This window comes from Stegastes partitus, unplaced genomic scaffold (genome assembly GCF_000690725.1).
Source record: "Stegastes partitus isolate 25-593 unplaced genomic scaffold, Stegastes_partitus-1.0.2 Scaffold809, whole genome shotgun sequence".
Taxonomy (NCBI): domain Eukaryota; kingdom Metazoa; phylum Chordata; class Actinopteri; family Pomacentridae; genus Stegastes; species Stegastes partitus.
The window spans coordinates 4263-24685 of record NW_007578540.1 but is presented as its reverse complement, the minus strand read 5'-3'; the positions used below and the strand labels follow the sequence as shown (position 1 = coordinate 24685).

The 20423-nt window shown below is 42.2% G+C and overlaps 1 protein-coding gene across 1 annotated transcript in view; it reads left to right on the top strand.

Annotated features, from left to right (window-relative positions):
* The window catches only part of LOC103365080 (extracellular serine/threonine protein kinase FAM20C-like), a 63490-nt gene that overhangs the window by 41668 nt on the left and 1399 nt on the right, over positions 1–20423 (top strand). The window contains exons 4-10 of the mRNA XM_008292416.1: positions 9069–9161; positions 16315–16430; positions 16988–17168; positions 17551–17660; positions 18616–18697; positions 18800–18859; positions 19084–19234. Coding sequence (XP_008290638.1) covers positions 9069–9161; positions 16315–16430; positions 16988–17168; positions 17551–17660; positions 18616–18697; positions 18800–18859; positions 19084–19234 — 793 coding nt within the window. The remainder of the gene's footprint in view (positions 1–9068; positions 9162–16314; positions 16431–16987; positions 17169–17550; positions 17661–18615; positions 18698–18799; positions 18860–19083; positions 19235–20423) is intronic.

Below are 20423 nucleotides of genomic sequence, written 5' to 3'. Positions count from 1 at the left end.
GTTGATCGATGTGTATTTGAATTTTTACATGCCAGCATCCAGTATTGGTCTGGTTCTAATGTGTCTATAAGAAATATGTATGTGTCAATGTGTGCGTGTTTGTGTGTGTGTTAATGTGTCAAATAGAGAGAGCAAGCGATAGAGAGAGGGAGGTAGAGCGAGCTTTGCTAGAAGGAAACAGCTGTCTCTCTGTGTGTCAGGCCTGCGATCTGAAGGGAGTCGAGGAGAAGGAAGAGGATGAAGAGCGCTGCAGCGCCTGGGGAGCTATGACAGCCATCACACTTAGAAACTGCGACACACACACACACACACACGAAACCAAAGCGGCGCACACACCTGGATCACGGTGTGAAGGTTATTTAAAGAGCCCTTGGGTGTTTGTGGTGTGCCTGTTAAAAAAACCTTGGGTGAAATTTTTTACTACCCGACTCATTATGCCTGTACGCGCTATAAGGTCTGACTTTATGAGGTTTTGAAGGCTGATATTTTTGGCCTGAAATCAGCTTGTGTCTTTTTTTTTGTTGCTGGCTGTTATCAAGTCTTGAAAAGTATTCCTTAGAATTTTTTTGTGGGAAGAAAAAACAACATTCAGCTCTTAAAATATGCTCAGCTGGTGGAGGATATATGAAGGCCTCTCACCGAGGAATCACACTGTAGCACTAAACTAACAGTTAGATGTAGTTAAAAACAATTAGTTTATGTGACGGGTTAATATTAAAGTCTTTCTTTCTTTCTTTCTTTCTTTCTTTCTTTCTTTCTTTCTTTCTTTCTTTCTTTCTTTCTTTCTTTTGTGTTCTTCCTTCTCCTTCCTTCTTTTTGTTTTCTTTCTTTCTTCTTTCTTTCTTTCTTTCTTTCTTACACATTTTCTTTGTTTTCTTGTACTTTTCCTCTCTTCTTTTTTCCTTCTCCTTCCTTCTTATTGTTTTCTCATACCTTTATTTCTTATTTTTCCCCTATTTCTTTCTTTCTTTCTTTCTTTCTTTCCTTCTCTCACTGTTTACTTTAATAAAAGGGTTGTTAATATGGTTTTCATGTCTTGGTGGATCTTTCTTTTTGCTTTTTTTCTTTCTTTCATATACATTTCCCTTGTTTTCTTTTACTTTGCCTATTTTTTTTCCCTTTTCCATCCCCCTTTTTTTCATTCTCTCTTACCTTCACTCCTTATTTAATTATTTCTATCCATCTCTCACACTTTCTTTCTTTCCTTCTTTCCTGCATATGCTCTCATCACATACAGAAAATGTCATCTCAGCGTGCCACCCACGGAGCACTTAGTCATACAAAATAACCTGTCACGGCTTCCCGTTTGCGCACCGACTCCTCATCGCGGACGTAAGATTGCGGCGGCGGGTTATAGCAGCAAAAGGCCAGTAAACAGTAACACGTATCGTCAGATGCAAACATGCAGGTACGCCTGTCTCATATGCTGGTAAAAGGATTTTTTTTCTTCCCTCGATTTATCAAATGTCATTGCTCAAAAGGTCAGCTTCCACAAGCGTTATGCTTGAGATAAAACAATGTACCGCCTCCTCTCATCTCCATTGTCCCCACGGTATGAGGTTTTTTTTTTAATTTTCCGACCCACAAATGGGATTTGCTATCTTACCCATATGCGTTTAAAGCTCACCTGCCACTTTGGAACTCAACACCTCCCTCTTGAGGTTTAGAAACACTCCTCTGCGTGCACGTACAGCGTGTTTCCGTGTTTGTGTATAGATGTGTCCGCACCAGTGTGTAAGTTTTGTGCACTCACTTTGCCGTGGCCGTGGGTTTGACGGATGATGTGTGACAAGTGTGTGGAGTCAGCCCTTTGGTGGGAACCCGCTGGGGCTGGAAGATGCCCTTGTCCTTTTATATTTTACAGCATATCTTTTTTACTCCTCCGCTCTGCTTCCCCTCCACGCTTTGGCCTGCGACCATAGCTATAGGCTTATGGTGATCGATTGGCCGTTTGACTTTGAAACTACATAAAATATCCTCTCCTCTCTTTACCCAAATGCGCTGTGACATGGTAAAGATATTCACTTTCATTGTCAAGTGAAACAACAGTTTGATGAGTTTTTTTTTTTTGCCGCAGATGAAACCACACAATGCAGCGTGAGCACGGATTGTTCAAAAGTGAGCAGCTGAACCATGAAAAACATGAAAAGCGCGAAAAAATTAAATAAAATAAAGCATGTATAATGAGTTGTGAGGAAGGAATTCACAGTGAAAGGCTTTGTGCATAATTTGGACTGTCACAAGTTTGGAATTCTTCTCCATAATGAATGACTTGGAGCCACTGGGATGATATGCTGATGTCTTAAAACATGGATTTGGGGTGTGTGAGCACCCAGAAGTGCTCAACTGAGGGTGCATTTACAAAGAAGGAACATTTTGTACATATTTGGAATTAAATATTTGAAAATAAAATGGGGGAAAAAAGTGAACTCGTAGCTACGCTTTTGTAACTTTTTTACATGTTGGTGGTGGCGGTTTCTGTGAGCGGGGGAGTTAAAGGAACGCTCTGATCACTGAGACATGAAGTTCAGTTCACTCGTTATGAATAAAGTGAATTTCTTATGTGGCTCTAAGCCTGTGTTACAAACTAACACATAGATTTTGAAAGAGATGGGTGTTTACCAGGCAGAGGTGATCCATGCTTTCAAGTTGCATTATGGGAAATGTAGGTAAAGCTGTACCATCTGAGCCCATGCTGCGTTTAAATCCATTGTAAAGTTTAACCCTCATAGTGTGAATTACAGGATCAATGCTGCTGCTGTTCTCCACCAAGTTTCATACAGTTCAGCCTGATAGTTTATGCATAATGTTGCTTACAGAACAGATCGACTTTCGGCGCTGAAAACATACCTTTTCCTCTGAGAGGAATAATTCCCTGAATCTCGATGCCGAGTTGCAGTGACAAGATGCAGCACAAAGCAGATGTGAGTTCACACAAACAGAGAGTGATAAAAGCGGCTGACAGTGACAGTCACGGCAGTATTTGTCTCCCCCACTTTCTTTATGTTTGTCTTGATCTGAAAAATGATCTGATCTGTGACTCAAAGCCGTGACACAGTTTGAGCTGTGAGCTTTGTGATCCATTGCACCCCTGGTTGTGACCATTTAGACTTGTGCTGTAAATCCACAGAGGTCTGTGTTCAGCATCTGAACCCAAAAAACTCGTGTTTTAAAGGCAATATTTTTTAAAAATTGCCAAAGTTATGTCATTTATAAGAGCAAGAAACTGTTATAACAGAAAGAATCATTGGTTTTTCAGCTTTCTGATAGTCCTTAAGCTAATGTGGCATGCAGCTCTGTTGGAAAAATGATATAAATCTATGCTTAAAATTCTGATATTTTATCAGAAATACTTTATTCTACATGTTGCATTTCAAAATTTGCAAAAAAATAAAGCATTTTCTCCAACCAGATTCTGCAAAACACAAAAGATTGTGCACTTTTTGGTGCAACAGTGAAGCCATGAGGGCCTCAGCTGTGAATCGTCGTCACGTGAGAAACATTCAGGGACGTTTTGGCTGAACTGGGATGAACTGCAGGCTGTGTTTACACAGAGCAGACAGGAGGCAGACATGGAAACAAATGCAAGTAGCGACATATCTATAGTCTGTGCAGCCACTTTTTTTTTCTCCGGTGTTGGCAACACGTGTGGCCACTTCAAAAAAAAATATTGCACATGTTGATTTCAGGTTTTTTCAACTTTTGTGAAATATATAATAAAATTCTTATTACTTTGGAGATTTCTCTGCTTCTAGCCAAGCTTGTGCTGTTTGCATAGAGGTGCAGGACTTTATATTGCAGTGGAAAATGAGACCATAGTGAGTAAAGTTGTGAAATAAATAAATCTACCTGGGAATCAGAGGGTTAATATGTGCTCTGTGTGTGCATTTCAGTTTCAACTCATTTTAAGCAACACACTGGACACAGTGAATCTAGTGAGTGTATTTTTATTCTCCGGCTCGCTGCAAAATACCTTTTTTCCAACTTGATGTCAGAAACAGGGCAAAAGGAAATGCCTCTTCCTTATTACCCCGCCTTCCCCCCCGTCTCTCCTGCGGGTGTTGCAGAGGTCAGCTTGTATGCACAGGTAGACTTTCCAGATGCAGCGCTCTCAGTCACCTTTATATTTTCACACCGCTGTGTGTTTGCTGATGGACCTCGGCTGCCCGGGAGGCTGCCGGGGCCCCTCGGAGCGCAGGACGCAGCCAAGAAACTGTCTGGCCACCCAGTGTAAACTATGTGTTTACAGCGGAGCCGGGGTCACACTGGGCACGCTCGGCTCACCTGCTGCTAATGATAAAGGAGCTAATGTCGATGGAGACAGGCGGCTATAGTGACACCACCAAGTCCTATCTATTAAAAATCTTTTTCCTGGCTGAGCAGAAGAAGAAATTTTGGCTTCATCTGGCAGCCTGGCGAGAGATAGCTACTTTTCATTCAGCGTAAATCCGCTGTGGATTAGTAAATATTTTAAAGGTTAAGCTCAACCAGGCGGTTCAAAGTGAAAGGGACCAGTAGCTCTTGAGCAACCAGCATCTCTGCCCTCCTCCCTGTTTTCTCAGAGCTTAGTGCATACTGTGTGCTCAAACATTTATAGACTTTATTATGTGGTCATGCATTTATGTATGTTTCCTCCTTGCCGTACGGTGCTGCTTCCTCGTAACAACATACCCCTAATGGTTTGCTTGATCAGAACACGCTCAGATTTTCCAGAACACAGGTGCTGCTGTTAGAGGAGTCAAACCTAATGTTACATAATGCATAACAGCTGCATATTTGTTAGTTCAAAGAACACTGAGAAACATCGACTGTTGCTCGTCCTCTGCACCGTCCCCGTTAATCTGCCAATTTGACTTCAGTGCCTTTTTTTTTTTCGTCTTTCTTGCCCTCTTCACTCTTTTTACTTGTCCTCTCTCAGTCGGTGGGGGGGTGAGGGCGTAATGCCATGCTTTAAATAACTTTATTGACATTTGAATTGGTCGTGGATCATGGTAATTATCCAGCCTTCCTGCTTCCTGGCTGGCATTCACGGGGGGGAAGAGGAGAGCATCAGTGCAGCCACGTTTCAAGACCGGGGCCACAAGCAGAGAAATTTATCTCAAATGCAAACACATGCTTCCATTCACATGCTGTTCGCTCGTACTGTCATTCACGTAGAAAAGCCGCGGCACAAAGCGCGCGCACCTATCATTGAGTCGGTTTTTCGCTGCGTATTGGGGCTCATGAATAAAGCAGCTTATTGTGGTATCTTCCCCTATACAGGCTGAGCAATGTAGTGGGACTGTGTGAAGTATTCTCGTGGGTTTCTTTAAGGCTGAGTGACCATGAATCATTGCACTAGAATGTTTGCTCATTCTTATCCTCCTCGAAATCTCCATGACTACGCTCCTGTACGGTCAGCACGGTCATGCAATACTGGCAAGCTGGAGCTCCACTATCAGACATTTTGTCTGTGGTATTTTTTTTCCCTGGTTAACTGGGTTAGATTTATTTTACCATATAAGATCATCGCAATCGTTGCTGGAAATTTGCTTTCTTTGTTTTATTTCTTTCTATGTCACATTGTGCCAATATCTCCAATATCTTCAGCGTTTAAAATTAGTAATTGAGATTTTTTTTTAATGTTTAGAGGTAGTTTATGGCTCTTTGTCATGTTCCTCTAGCACTTCCTGAGCTGTTTTTCCTTTGTGGCAAGGCACATTGGCCTGCTGGGAGAAGGTGTTGGGGAGTACCGTCACCATACGTGGGGGGGTATATGTCAAAGTAACATCCAAATGAACACCAAGTGGGCTTCCCAGCAGAACATCACACCATCACCAGATAATCGATGGTGACCAACCAGATCATTAACATTTATCACTTCACCTTTCAGCGGCTATAATTATGTGTCCAATCAGCATATTTCATCTAATGACATTGAATCTCTCCGTAAAGTGGCCAGTTTTGAATTGTTACATATAATTGCGACACTCAAGCACCTGTTTTGCAAAGTTACCTGCTAATTTTAGACTGAATGTCTTGCTCTGCTTCTCCCTTTCTTTCCTGTTTATTGTGTCAAATGTTTAGCTTTTTGTCTGCCTCCTTTAGCAGTAGTGGTACTTGTAATAAATGTAGTCTGTTTGCGGCTTTGGAGGCAAGGATTGCTGACTGGTATGCACAGGTGTAGTAGCTGGTGCAGACCAACCCAACGTAGCCGTTGGTAGCAATCAGTCCAGCATAACCCGATGCTAGACTGACTGTGGTTTTGGTTGATGCCATTGGTCACAGCATCACTTTCTTGCCCAGAGTAAATGAGATCACTGATACCAGTCTTATACCTGTCCCTTAAATGGGAAGTTACAACCAGTAGCCAGTTAGCTGGGCTTAGCATTTAAACTGGAACAAGGAGAAGCTGCTGTCTTGAATCTGTCCAAAAAGATTGGAGATCTGTGAGGGTGGCCTGGCAAGATGACAAAGAACACCAAAAACATTTGGGGAATTCATGCAAACATCCTTCACTGAAAAAAAAAAGGTGTATCCTACTAAATCTCGGGCATAATCCAGCCAGGTTAACTTTATTTACATTGCCCAATATCAGAAATCACAAATTTAGAATCCTTACACATCATACAGAACATCTAATCCAATGGGGTGGGAAAAAATGGAAGAAGCGCATGTTACGAAAATGTTTGAGCCCCCAGTGAACCAGTGTTTCAGTTTTGCTGCTGTAAATAAAAAAGCATTCTGTTTTCCAGTTTTCTAACAAAATATGTTCATTGATGAGCTGTCCAAGTGTTAGTAGGTAGATGTGTTTCTTCCTGTTGTCATCTTTATGCTAAGCTAAGCTAACTAACTGCTGGAAAGCAGACATGAGAGTGGTTTCAATCTTATCCTTCCACTCTTAGTATATTTCCTAATGATATTGCACCAGTTATGTCATTCTAAATTGCCGTGAACCCGCCTCTGTCAACTGGCCAAAAAACAACAACACACAAAACAAAACATGTAATTTTTAGTCTTCCACGTTGTTCCACCAAAACGAGCTGAATCGCAGCTTTAATCCTTCCACCTCTAACTTTACTTCCGCACGTTTCTTCCAAATGTCATCTATGATAGCCTCTGAAAGATATCACTGATTTATTCATCCAAGACTAATTTTCCTCCCATTTGGCAGGATATAAATTAGGCGACCGACTGTGCACAACTGTCCCCGTTGATAAAACAGTCGTAGTCGCCTCATGCGTCGGCGTGAATGATATTGTCCTGCTGCGAGGCCGAGCAGCGCTGGTGTAAATAGACACCGCTCTCTGTTTTCAAAGTCAGTATCATTTTTCCTTGATGCGGAGAGCGAGCCGTGTCCCTGAAGCGAGGCTATCCAGAAGAAGAGAGAGATACAATCAACAGACAGCGCTCGGCCTTTGCTGGCAGAGCCTCGGTGACCGCTCGGGAGAGAGGCGAGAGCAGGAGAGAGCGAGGAAACCCAGATTGAGGGAAAAAAAAAAGGGCGGATTTGATTGCCTTTATATAGTAAATTCTGATCCTGAACATAGAAGAGTTAAACATTGTTCGACAGGCCCGAAACAATACTTTTTTTAAATACAGAATTCATCATCAAACTTTCTACTTTGGTCTAACTTGGCCACCCATCTGCATGTGGCTGTCTGTCAAATGTTCGCCGGGGAGATTGAGGATGGAGAAAGATCAGAGAAAAAAAGTGACAAAGAGAGGAGGAGGAGGAAATTGGGGAATTTTTAGTGGATGAGTGTGTTTCTGGGCTCCATGTTGGGTTAGTTAATGACTGGTGCATATGTCAGCCACGCAGCTGCGGAGTTACAATCAGCCAGCCAGCTGAGGAAAGGGAGTGACGGATGGAACGGAGGGAGAAGAAAAAAAAAGAGGGAGATTCAGACAGATATAAAGAATTAAGCCACGGATGCACAGCGGAGAAAGAAAAAAAAAACAGAGAAAACAATTCAGAGTAAGGGAGAGCAGTGAAGCAGAGGAGGTGAGATGGAGGATTTTGAGCGAAATAAACAGAGAGAGGCATCCAGAGGGACTAGAGAGAGAGAGAGAGAGAGAGAAGGGGAGAAAGAGAGAAGTTGCCAAGATAGTTTCCATTCTTCTCATCCTCCCTCAACTAGCTGAAGTAGAAATGGCAGAGGCTGCAGTCCAAATCATTACACTCAGCTGCCTTCCTGGAAAGTATTTACTGTTGTCAATATGAAAAAAAAAAAAAAAAAGAAAGCAAAGAGAAGGCAGTGTGTATAAAAGGAAAAATAACTAAAATATGCAGCTCCTCTGTAGAAAAGACTGAGTTGATGATGGACTGCGCTGCTCCCTTTTGTGTTCTTCAAAGATATTAGCATATTTTCTATACCCAGCACCTTCTAAAGGAGTCTTTTCACCTCCACTTCCTTTGACTTCGCCTTTTTACCCCTGGCCATCCTGTCTGTCCCGCTCCGTCCTGGCCCATGTTCCATCAGCTCTGGGATTTAAGCCTTTAAGAGCCTCTTTTCCCTCCAGTAAGAGCTTTAAGGCAGAATGTGTGTGGAAAGCAGTTTTTTTTTTTTTTTTTTTGGTTGGGGTGGGGTAGAGGGGGGGGAGAAAGGATCAGAGCCGGACAGAAATAGGTACAGACCAGAGAACAGGAGAGGATGCTTCAGGAGGAAGTCTTTGACCTTGGATTGTCTCCTTCTCCTGGCTGCCCCACAAAAAACGCCCACGGTAACTCAGACGAGTTGTGAGGCAAGGACACTCGTTTATTGTGTGTCGGTTATTGCTCGCAAATGCTGTTGGCGGTATTAGGTACACAGGTGTAAAGCCCGAGCGTTTTTATCACCCACTGGGCTGCTTAAACATCTGTGGACATGTGGAGTTCACCGATCCAACACTGTGATGTGGCTTTTTCCAATATGTTGTGTTTTGTTTTTGCAAAAAAAAACTGCGTATCCAGATGTGTGAATCATGGCTCCCGTGTTAATCCTCTGCACAAAGCTTCAAACAGGTCGCGTGTTGCCGAGCGGCTCCACGCGAAGATTAAAACCCACGACCTCTCAGCTAACTTTTTTTTTTCCCTTGTGCTCCTGCAGGCAGACCCGGGAGCAGGAAACCCCGCCAGACTTCTTCTATTTCTCTGACTTTGAAAGACACAACGCCGAGATCGCAGCCTTTCATCTGGACAAGTAGGTGGAAACCAGCCTGTCACAATGTTTGGGCAGTCTTTTGTGTGTGTGTGTGTGTGTGTGTGTCAGTAGTGGAAGATGTACTATTCAGATCCTTCAGCTGAGTAAAAGCACCAATATGTCAACGTGGCTCCGTTACAAGAATGAAAAGTCCAACTTACATGAAAGTACACAAGCGTTAGCAGCAAAATGTAGTTAAATTGTTAAAGTAAAAGTACAGGCTTTCTCCCTCTGATATATTATTAGATTTGACATTGTTTACTTATTAATAGTGAAGCATCAGTGTGTCAGCAGCATGTTACTGTTTGAATTAATTTATGCAGTTTTGTGAGAGAAAAGACGCAAAAAAAAAAAGCTCTGATCCACAAATCTGTTTTCTTTTTTTGTTTTTAATTTTTTCTAATCTTTGATTTTCGGTGACATTTTGGATCATTCACTGAAATTAAACCATGTTAGAGACGGGGAAAAAAAATCACTAATTGATTGAGCTGTTAGCAACTCAGATATCTGAAATATGACTCCGCACTGCTTTTTGTGAAATGTCAGAAGGAAAAACAAAAGAAATAGAAAGCACTGGTTCAATTTTCAACAGTGCGTTGTGTTTTTAAGCGCTTGTTATATTGTGTAAAATCCCCATTTTATTCATAACTGCGGCTGTCAGACGAATGCAGTGAAGGAGAAAGAAGAATATTTCCCCTCTGAGACACAGTGGAGACGGAGTATAAAGTGGCGTCACGTGGAAATACAAGAGCAATACTTGAGTAAATGTGCTTAATTAATTTCCACTACTGGTGTGTGTGTGTGTGGTGTTTTGTGTTTGGAACATTACATGGTCACATCATCATCTGTCAGTTTTTTATTTTTTTTATTCTGGCCAACTGAAAACCACACTTCCCCCCATAAAGCACATGACAGGACTGCTTTTCCATAACTTGCTCCACAGAGCTGAGGCCTCACCCACCCTCGTCGTCTGCATTGTGTTGTTGTTGTGGTTTCTTACATCTTTATCTATCCGGCTGTTATGCTGCGAGCAAAATTGCCCGTATGGGATCTTAATAAAGACTGAACACCCAGAGCACCACGAGCTTTAACAGAGAACAAGTGTCCGATAACACCTCTGAAACGCCACAAAACAGAGGCAGCAAGCAGCAGCTTTATTGCTGTTTGTGGGTTAAAAAAAAATATGACGAGTGTCTGTGAGCGATGCTGGCAATGGTGGTTTTAGTTGAGCAGTAGATTTCAGCGACTTTTTGCATATGATGGGGGCAAATGGCGTGCATATGGACAAATGAGCTGCTTGTACATGAATGTGTTGCATAAACAGAAGCTGCAAAAGGAAAATGCTGCAAATCCAGTAATGCAACAGAAGTGCCACAGGCCTCTAGGGGCAGTAGTGAGCTTTTCACCTGAGTGAGACAAATAAGGTTAGTTGAGGGAAAAGCTGTATGAGAAGGTTTGTATTCTCTCATCTTCATGGATAAAAATTAAAAACAGAGAGAGCACAGGGAGACGGTAGTAAAACACCACTTCAGCACCCATATAATCACAGTCAGCCTTAAAAACTGCCCCTAGAGGCCTGTGGCACTTCCGTTGTGTGTATCTTGTATATGCAGCTTGTTTCTGTATACGCATGTGCTCCCGTCGGCCACCGTATGAAGCACATTTACAGTGATGCTGCTGGTTAAACTACTTTAACATAGCTGGGTTTACAATAGACAGGATTAAAAAGAACTAAAATCTGAGACTTTTTCCTTCCTTATATTCTTCTTCCTTGTCAACACCTTGTGTGCCTTCATTACCCATAATGAGGTGTTATGCCAGTCGCAGCTATTGCAAACAGAGATCCAAAATGTTCAGCTTGAAAAGTTTTGTTCACATTTGGACCATATTTTACCTGCGTTTGCGATCGTGAAAATCCTCTGCACATAATCGCCCGTCATCAGTTTGGCGGCGACAAAAAGATCTAGCAAGTGAGAGCAGCAAGAAAATCAATTCTCCAGGATGGGATCATACCAACGAGCTTAATATTGCTAACCTGTGTCCTAAACTACTGAGCTAACCAGCTGCTGCAGATAAGAACACGCACAACTTGTATTAAAAGGACTGTAGGTGCGTTCTGTCTGGGAGCAGTCGAAGCTTTTACATCCTTGTGCATGTACATTTTAGTTCATATTATTGTTTGCAGTTGTTTCCTAGAAGTTTCCTGTTGGCATCACACAGCCTGTATAGTGCCATATTTATTTATTTATTATTTAATGCTGTGAAGTTACGCCCTTTTGCGCATTTGTGTCCACTATGACTTTGGAGAAGTAATAAATATAATCTCTCTTTATACCAACAACTGACCAAATTATCACAATGATTAAACCATAACCGTGTTTCATCTGGTTGAAAAGAGGTTTTGAGACATTTACATGAAATATGACCCAGTTTTCAAGTGGACATCAACATTGAAATCCCTGTTGAGGAGCCTTCCCGAGATTTTTTTTAGAGCTTTTCAGTTATCAGATGCCTCAGTAATACGGCATTTAGAGCTGCATCGGGAAAGAAATGAAAGTTTTCCATCCGTCCATTTGCTATTCTGGCTTTATCCTGTAGAGGGTTGCAGGGAGCTGCAGTCTGGAATCACTAAATACCATGCATGTGTTTGGACTGTGAAAAGAAGCAGGAGAACCCAGAGGGAACCCACACAGACACGGGCAGAACATGCAACCTCCACACAGAAAGACCAACCTTCAAGTTCTGATCCACAACCTTCTTGTGTTAACCAATAATTAGTATTAACTATATAGTTTTATAGGGCTAGGCAGACAACTATGAATGAAATGAACTAAAATAAGGATTACCACGACAACCATAAGAGAGCTTCTCATAGTGATAACAGAAATAACTGCACTTTTTTTTGTAGTTTTTATAAAGAACCAGGCTTTTTGTGTTCCATGCTATCATGTGCGGAAGATGTTCACAACCAGGAAACGACTTGTTACGAACCAGAAAGCTGAGTTTAACTGAAGAAACACTCAAAGAATCAGCTATTAAAAGATCAGGGGCAGCAGTGGGTGTTTGGCCTTGAGCACCAAAACACCCAGAAACAGCCCTGTTGCTAAAAACACTTTCAACTCAAAAAAGAGAGGAGGGGGAAAAAAAAAAAGTCGTTGTTCTTGAATCCGCTCAAAGCTCCCAAGTACTTTTTTTTTTTTTTTTTCCTATCCTTGAGGGCCAACGTCCTGCAGGTTTTTGTTCCTCCCTGATTGCTAATTTGCCAGTCCTCGTGTCAGCTCATTAACCACCTGGGAGGAGCGCCGATCTGAAAGAGAACACCGCGCACGGATACCACTGTCTCACAGTAACGCTTTAAGATATGTGTTTGTATTCGCGTTTTTCAATATTTTATGTGAAGACTCGCTAATTAATGCATGAATTCTCTTACATAATTGCTCAATTAGCATAATCTGGCCACATTTAGCAGAATATCAAAGGATAAAGAGATAAAAAATGTTGTGATTTCGCCAATTCTTTAAGGTTAAAAAAAAAAAACATCCCAGACTTTGGATTAAGGTTGACGTCCGTGTTAGTTCAGGATTAAGATCAGGTCCCCCCCCTTACAGATCAAGCATACGTGTGTCAGCGTGCAGGCATGGCTGCAGGCATACTTTATTTATTTTCTGCACATCCTTCCGTGTACTCTAGATTACTCATTCCTGCATGCTCCCCTATCGAGCTCAGCTTTTTTTTTTTTTTTGTCAGAGCCAGCGAGCGGTGTGAGCCCGGCCCGTACAGTGGAGGCTGAGCTCCAAGAGGCCATGAGTCATAGAGAATGAATGCCGCCCTCCCGCAGCTAGCATCTGACTGAACAATGACTGCAGCCTCCTTGCTTAGCTAACCACCACGCTCTGTGACTTCACTGCCTTTACAAGGCTAACACTTTATGGCCCGCCTGCCTGCCCGGAGAGACTCTAATGAAAAGAGAAATCCTCACGAGGCTCTCTGATCGAGCAGCGAGCTTCAGCTGCCTTTAAAAGTCCAGCTGACGTCACTGTGCCTGCGTGTTGTTGTGCTGGTGTTTGTCTATACTGACACAAGATGATACCGAGGTCACACACACACATGTCCACACACACACAGAGTGGGGCCACAGAGGGTTAGCGATGTTGAATCCTGCTTTGGCTTCAGGCACAATGACACAGTTCATCAGCAATTGCATTAGCAGCAGCACTCTTCACCAGTCTGCTACACATCTGGTCCTCCTCTGTACACACACACACATGAAAACACACTCCGGCATATGTGTGGGTTAAGGGGAAGAGGAGGAAACCAAAGGCATGAAAGGCCCTGTGCCCATTCTAAATATAAGCCAGGCAGGGTTTGCCAAAAGCAGCGCTTTATTTTTTTTCCTTATTTTGTCTGTTCTAAATTAGAGCCTGTCCACAGAGCTGCTGCTGCTGCTGCTGCTGCTGCTGGTGCAGAGGCTGAGGCTACACTGCCTCCCAGGGGGCCCACAGACACACACAGGCTCTTTTAAAGCAGCACACAGACACTGTCTTCTCCTATATAGGCTACACCGCTTTAAGCATCATTAATTATGTGATTGGATTTAACTGGGAAGTGCACTTAAGTAGTCAGCAGATATAAAGACGTACCGACCCGGACGTGACCTTAAAATATTAAACCATATAGCTCCAAATTGATGAGACCCACCGGCGTCTTATGCATTTTTCAACTGGGAATACGTGGAATTCCCACCCTTGTTGGGCTCTTAGCAGGCCGCTCACTCCCACCCTGGATAAAAGTTTAAAATGGCCACTGTGGGGATTGAAGATGGAAGGGAGGGAGTGATAAAGGGAGCCAGTCCTAGCTGTTCCCTTTAGCATGGCAGCGGGCCCGGGCCCAGCAGGCCAAACAGAACCGCACGGTGTTTCATCCTGCGTCCGTCTGTGTGTTTGACAGTGAGGAGGAAAGAGACATGACTGTACGTGGCTGTATCGCCGCGGCCGCCAACACGCTCGCTTGATGGCATCATTTGTTCGACGGCCTCTTTCCCCACCTGGTCCTCCCCACGTCTCTCTTGTCTCATCCCACCACCTCCATCTTTAATCTCAGTCTGCCTCTCTGCCTCCAGGCTTTGGCCATTAGGTGTTGTCAGAGGTATCAATTTTTAAAGAGCCTGTGCTGATCTGGTAGTTGGGTGATGGCATGAGCTGCACATGCTTAAAACAAGCATTTGGCACGCAACACTCTTTCAGTGGAAAGACAGCCGTATTAAATCTCTCTCTCCATCTTTCATTCATACGTATGGACACTAAAGACCATCAAATAATGCAAAGACACAAAATTATAATAGCCTCGTAAAATCGAATATATACATCAGTGGCAGGAATGTAGTGGAGGAAGCCCTTCATCTCCACATATATTGAAGCAGAGAGTTGTGTGGAAGTTAAAAATGGGATGTAGAATCACAGCCACATAAAAACCACAGGGAGGTTTACCACCATGTGGTGCAGCTGTCAGCCCCTAACTTATGTCACAGTGCCCCCTTTTGGCAGCGACATTAAATCACACATGGTGTCACCGGGAGAGTACGGTCGTCTGCAGCGGCGGCCCGACGGACGAAGCGCTGATTCCCCCAAGTGAATGATGGTGGGTTCAACACCCATCTGCTGTGAAAAAAGCTGTTCTGCAGCGCAAACAGATGCTCCCTGTCGCTGCTCCCTGCACGTGGTTGTTCGGTAGATACGCAGCTCTTAAGGCGTGATTTTAAGATGCTTTTTTTAGGGGTTAGCCAATAATATAAAACAATAGAACACTTTATTCCTCTGTTTTTATCTATGCTCCTGTAATTCTGCTTTGTGTTTACATGATTTAGTTAAAAATGTGTGCATGCAGTTTCTCATTTTAAACAGGGATCAATCGATAGTCTTTTTCAGAGCAGATTCCAATTATTTGTAACAACGGAGATCAATGACCAATATGCAGCGTGATGTACATTTGTAGTTAAATTTAAAATCTTGTTGTCAAAACTCACCTGCTCAATGTCGGCTCGTTCAACTCAAGCCCCTCGCAACCCTCTACGTGATAAAACAGGTACAGCTGACGAATGGTTGGATAGATCGTCATCATTTTCTATATATTCATGGTTCACAGAGGATGAATCGTCACGACTTTTTTGTTTCATGCATTCAGGATCAACTATGTCAACTTTGATGTTTCTTTACTGGTCCTCCTACAATTTTGTCAGGTCAAAATTTCAGTTTGTTCAAAACTTTAGGTTTAGGAGTCGACCAATATGGTTTTACAGGGTTGATACCGATCAATAATAGTCAATGATATCAGTGACCATTACTTAGAGTTCGCAGTAAAAAATGAAAATCTAGGTGTCAGAATTCAGAATAACACAAATCTGAGCTCAAAACTTTGTTGAAATGAAATGTTTCATTTAAAAAAGAAATTTTCAACATTTATTCTGTCGTGTTAATTGGCTGTCACTCATTCTGTGTAACCAATCAGATCAACTACAGATGGAAAAAGGGACCTGCATCCTAGCCCAGGTAGCACATTTTTAAATGTACTTATTTTATCCAAAATCAGTTTAAATACAAATAACAAAACCATTAATATGAAAAACGCTGGTTTATTATTAGATCCAATAATTGACCAAACTGATAACTGGTCATTTCGTAATTTTAAAGCAAACCCTTGTGTATTCTCATCCGCATCCGCCCTCCTGCCTCAGAGGTTTTGAAAGTCTGTCACTTTTTGCTGGTGTTTGTTTGTCTAAGCTGATTTATTTTTAAATTATGATGGAGATGGTGACCTCCTGGGGAATTGTAAGTCAAACTGAATCTATAAATATGTGTATCACGTCTGTCTGTTTGGATTTTACTAAATTATTCTCCCTGAGGATGCTCGATCATTGACACAAATTGCACCGATTGAGTTAAAGCACCTTAATGGCCTCCATGAGCTGTGTGTCGCGGCCACTCGTCCTCCTCATCCTGCAGTGGCCCAAATCTGCAGGCCAAAGGACATCAACTAACCCATTGTTTTTAGAAACACATGCACTGTCATACAGTTTGGGGAGATGTACTTTAAAATCTGAAACCCTCTGCTGAATTGGCCTGAACATGACCCCTCCGTATCTGTCTGCGTCCTGCAGGATCCTGGACTTCCGTCGTGTCCCTCCTGTGGCCGGCAGGCTGGTCAACATGACAAAGGAGATCCGAGATGTTACCCGAGACAAAAAGCTCTGGAGGACCTTCTTCATTTCACCAGGTACGCGGCGAAAACTGGGCGAGGTTATCGGTTTTCAGAAGCACGTCTAGAAGAGAAAAAAAACTCAAGATGCCCTGATATTGATTTTTGCTGCAGCGAGAAAAGTGATAAATATACTTCACAAATACAGATCAGCTGTTTCACATCCAAGTCCTCGACAACGTCTTCAACATGCAAAAGTAAAAGCCCAGCAAAAAATTAACACTTTGGAAATGTGGAGCAAAGCTAGTCTTGTGGCCTGAATTGCCGAGATACTCATTTGCATTGGATTAGTATTATCAGGGGACTTTACCTTGTGCCAAAGCATGACAGTTAATTAGCAATGCAACTTTATTTTACATATTATACACATGGAAAATCCTCACAGGATTAAAATTACTGACGGTCTCAGCAATTAATACAGGTCAGTGAATGTCCCCAGGTAATTTTAATCAAAGTGGGCTTTAAGTATGTGTGGATTGAATGACAAAAGGACATAAAGGAGTGCAGTCACTTTTTAAACGCTGAGTGGCATAATAATAGAATACGTCTGAATGTAATCGTTTTCTCACCTTCAGCCAACAACGTGTGCTTCTACGGCGAGTGTTCGTACTACTGCTCCACCGAGCACGCTCTGTGCGGTAAACCCGACCAGATAGAAGGATCCCTGGCCGCCTTCCTCCCAGACCTGGCGCTCGCCAAACGCAAGACCTGGAGGAACCCGTGGAGACGCTCCTACCACAAACGCAAGAAGGCAGAGTAAGAGATCGATCGTTGGCTCAGACAGCTCTGCACAGAGGCAGACGCTGGGGGATTCAGCGCCGAGTAGAGCCCTGTAGGTCCGGCTATCACGGGGTATTTATTACACTCACTGTCGGTTACCAGTGGCAATAATTCATGAGAGCTGAGCAAGAGATCTGTGGTTGGTAAGCTATTCTGTGTCACAGCCCGCTGTGCAGGAAAGCAGTTTATTTGCAAGGATAAATACAAACACGCTCACAGATTAGTTTCCTGAAATCATCATATAAATAAATGAGAAAAGACTCGTTTAAAAAAAAGGAAGCATTGCATTTAAGTGATCCAAAGAAAATGCATATGTTCTAGAAGATAAGAAATAATGCAAATTTGAAAATGTCTTTAGGTGGGAGGTGGACCCAGACTACTGTGAGGAGGTCAAACAGACGCCGCCTTACGACAGCGGCACACGACTGCTGGACATCATGGACATGACCATCTTTGACTTCCTCATGGGTGAGTTCGGATGCAGAACGAGCGATGAGGTGGATTGTTTAAAGGTGTCCTGAGGTGAAGCTAATTCATCCAAACAAATTTTATCCTCTAAGGTTTGCTTCAAGCAGATACAAGGCAAAACTTTAACCTATGTACTGTAGAGGTGTGTAAATGTAGTATGTGATATAATAAGAATATAATAAGTAGTTTCTGGGCGTTTTTGTGCTCCAGTCACATTTTTACTCACAGTGGGCTCATTTTTCTCTACAATATAAAGCCATACACCTCTGTGGAAACAGCACAACTGTGAATAGAGGCAGACAAAATGGCTTTTGTGTAGTGTAACAAATTTATAATGCCATAGATTTAAAAACGAACGAAAGAAAGAAAGAAAGAAAGAAAGACAGGTAAATTTCTTAGGGTTATTTTACAAAAATTTTAAAAATGGAATCAACATGTACAACATTTTTCCAAGTGCCCACAAGTGTGGAAACAGTGGAAAAAGTCATAGCTCTACATACTATAGAAACTTCTTTCCATACCTGTGTAATGCTCTGTGTAAACAGCTAGCTCAATAATAACTCCTCTGTTATGCTGAGAAACACAATTTTTTTTTATTCTGGTCATTGCAAATAGTTAACTTTTTGACTAATTTGTAAATGAAATGTGTAGAACATAGTGAATTTAATGAGATGTGAGTTTTAGTTTAGGTTTAGTGAAGTTTTTAAACCTAAAGGCACATCACAGAGGACTAGTTCGAGGATCATCAGAAAGTCAACAGTCCAACCATCTTTTTCTTTTTGTATAATTTCGGGCTTTGATAAATGGTATCATTTTTGCGCTTTTAAAAAAAATAACATCAAACCCGTTGTTGGGTTTTGGAGTTCAGACACTTAACCCACTGAATGTGCTTTGTCTTTTCGTTTACCTCTGTTTTTTTCTTCTTAACTGAATTGTTGGCTGTATTTCCACACAGGAAACATGGATCGCCACCATTATGAGACGTTTGAAAAGTTCGGAAATGAGACCTTCATCATCCACCTGGACAATGGCAGAGGGTAAACCAGTGCATTATAATTCAAGACACTGAAATGCAGACATCATCACGCTAGCTGTCATTTATAAATAACATATTATCGTGGGTCCATTTTTCACCCCAGCTTTGGAAAACACTCCCATGATGAGATGTCTATTCTGGTGCCACTGACCCAGTGCTGCAGGTGAGGTCTTCTCTGTGGTGGTTATGTACAGACTGATAAGAATCCTGTGATGGCTTTATTGATTCTTAAGGAGATGAAAAAGATCCTCATGACAGTGACGTGATCTTTTCCGGTCCATCGTGTTTGATTTGTTATATACATTCTAACAGTTTTTGCTGAGCAGATGCACCATATAATGCATGAAGCCACTCTGACTCTTTTCCCCTGCTGCTCTCTTTCTGCAGGGTAAGGAAGTCGACCCACTTGCGACTGCAGCTGCTGGCTAAGGAGGAATACAAGCTGTCCATGCTCATGGCAGAATCCCTGGTGAGGGACCGCCTCAGTCCCATCCTCATCCAGCCACACCTGGACGCCATGGACCGACGACTGCGCCATGTACGTGTTTCATGCTCATTTGCTGCACTGTGTCTGGCAAAAACTCACTGCTCCGACCTCTTGAATGTGATCATCTGCTGACCTCCTTAGTCCTCTGTGATAATACAACAAACATGTTTGAGTTCACTGTTAGTTGACAGACATGGGACATAAACCTGTGTTCTGAAAAAATACAATATTTTTCACAGTTTTCTAAAAATTTTAAGAGAAACTTGAACATTTTGGGAAATGCTTATTTACTTTTGACTTGCTTGGTAACTGAGAAGATCAAAGCCCCTCCAGGTAAAGCATATTCATCACACATGTGACCAAAAACCAGCGAAGTGCAGCTAAACCTTTTCTGTGGTTGCAGCGGTGCACCTGACGCTCAGCAAATCTGTTTGTGTGTGTCTGGGTGGGGCCTTTTTTTTTTTTTAACTAATTTTTAACCACACATCTGACTGAATTGTGTCTGCTTCAGTCACAAGTGGCGACGAGAGTCTTCTCTGTGCACAGCTGTCGAGTGTAATATAGTGTATATATATGGGAGGTGTTCATGAAACATCAGTAAAAAGTAGCTTTAGAAAACAACCTAAGTTACACTCTGCCTCTCTAAATGTCTTTGCATGCACATTGGTCATCCACCACCACAAGTAAATTCTCAATACAGCCAACATTGAGCACTGCATTTGACAAGAGTGTGACCAAAGTACGGCTGGGAACAGAGCTGTTGCTGTCAGGGCATTGACATTCTCAACTGAAATGTTTTAAAAACGTTCTGTCCAAAGAAGAGCTACCTTTTACTTCCACTGAATTTGATATCGTGCTTATTTAAAAGAACAAGTTAAATGTAGAAGACATTTACCTGCACTTTTATTCCTGTTTACATTCGTTTACATGATGTGTTAGGTAATTACCGATGTGTTTGGGAACTAAAATAAAAAAAAAATTAACCTTCAAATTTAGTATTATTTAGCATGATATACCATTTTGATTCACCCAGATGAAAAAGTTAGGCACACAATTGTAATCAATGTAAAAAGTGTGTTGCGATACAGCCAGCTTATTTTTAGCTTAGCTTAGCATGAACACTGGATTCTGAAGTTTATCATTCACCAGTTCCCGATCTAAGCTACGCCAACTCTCTGCTTAATGTAGCTTTAGATTTACTGTAGAGACACAAGAGTGGCATCAGTCTTCTTATCTAAGT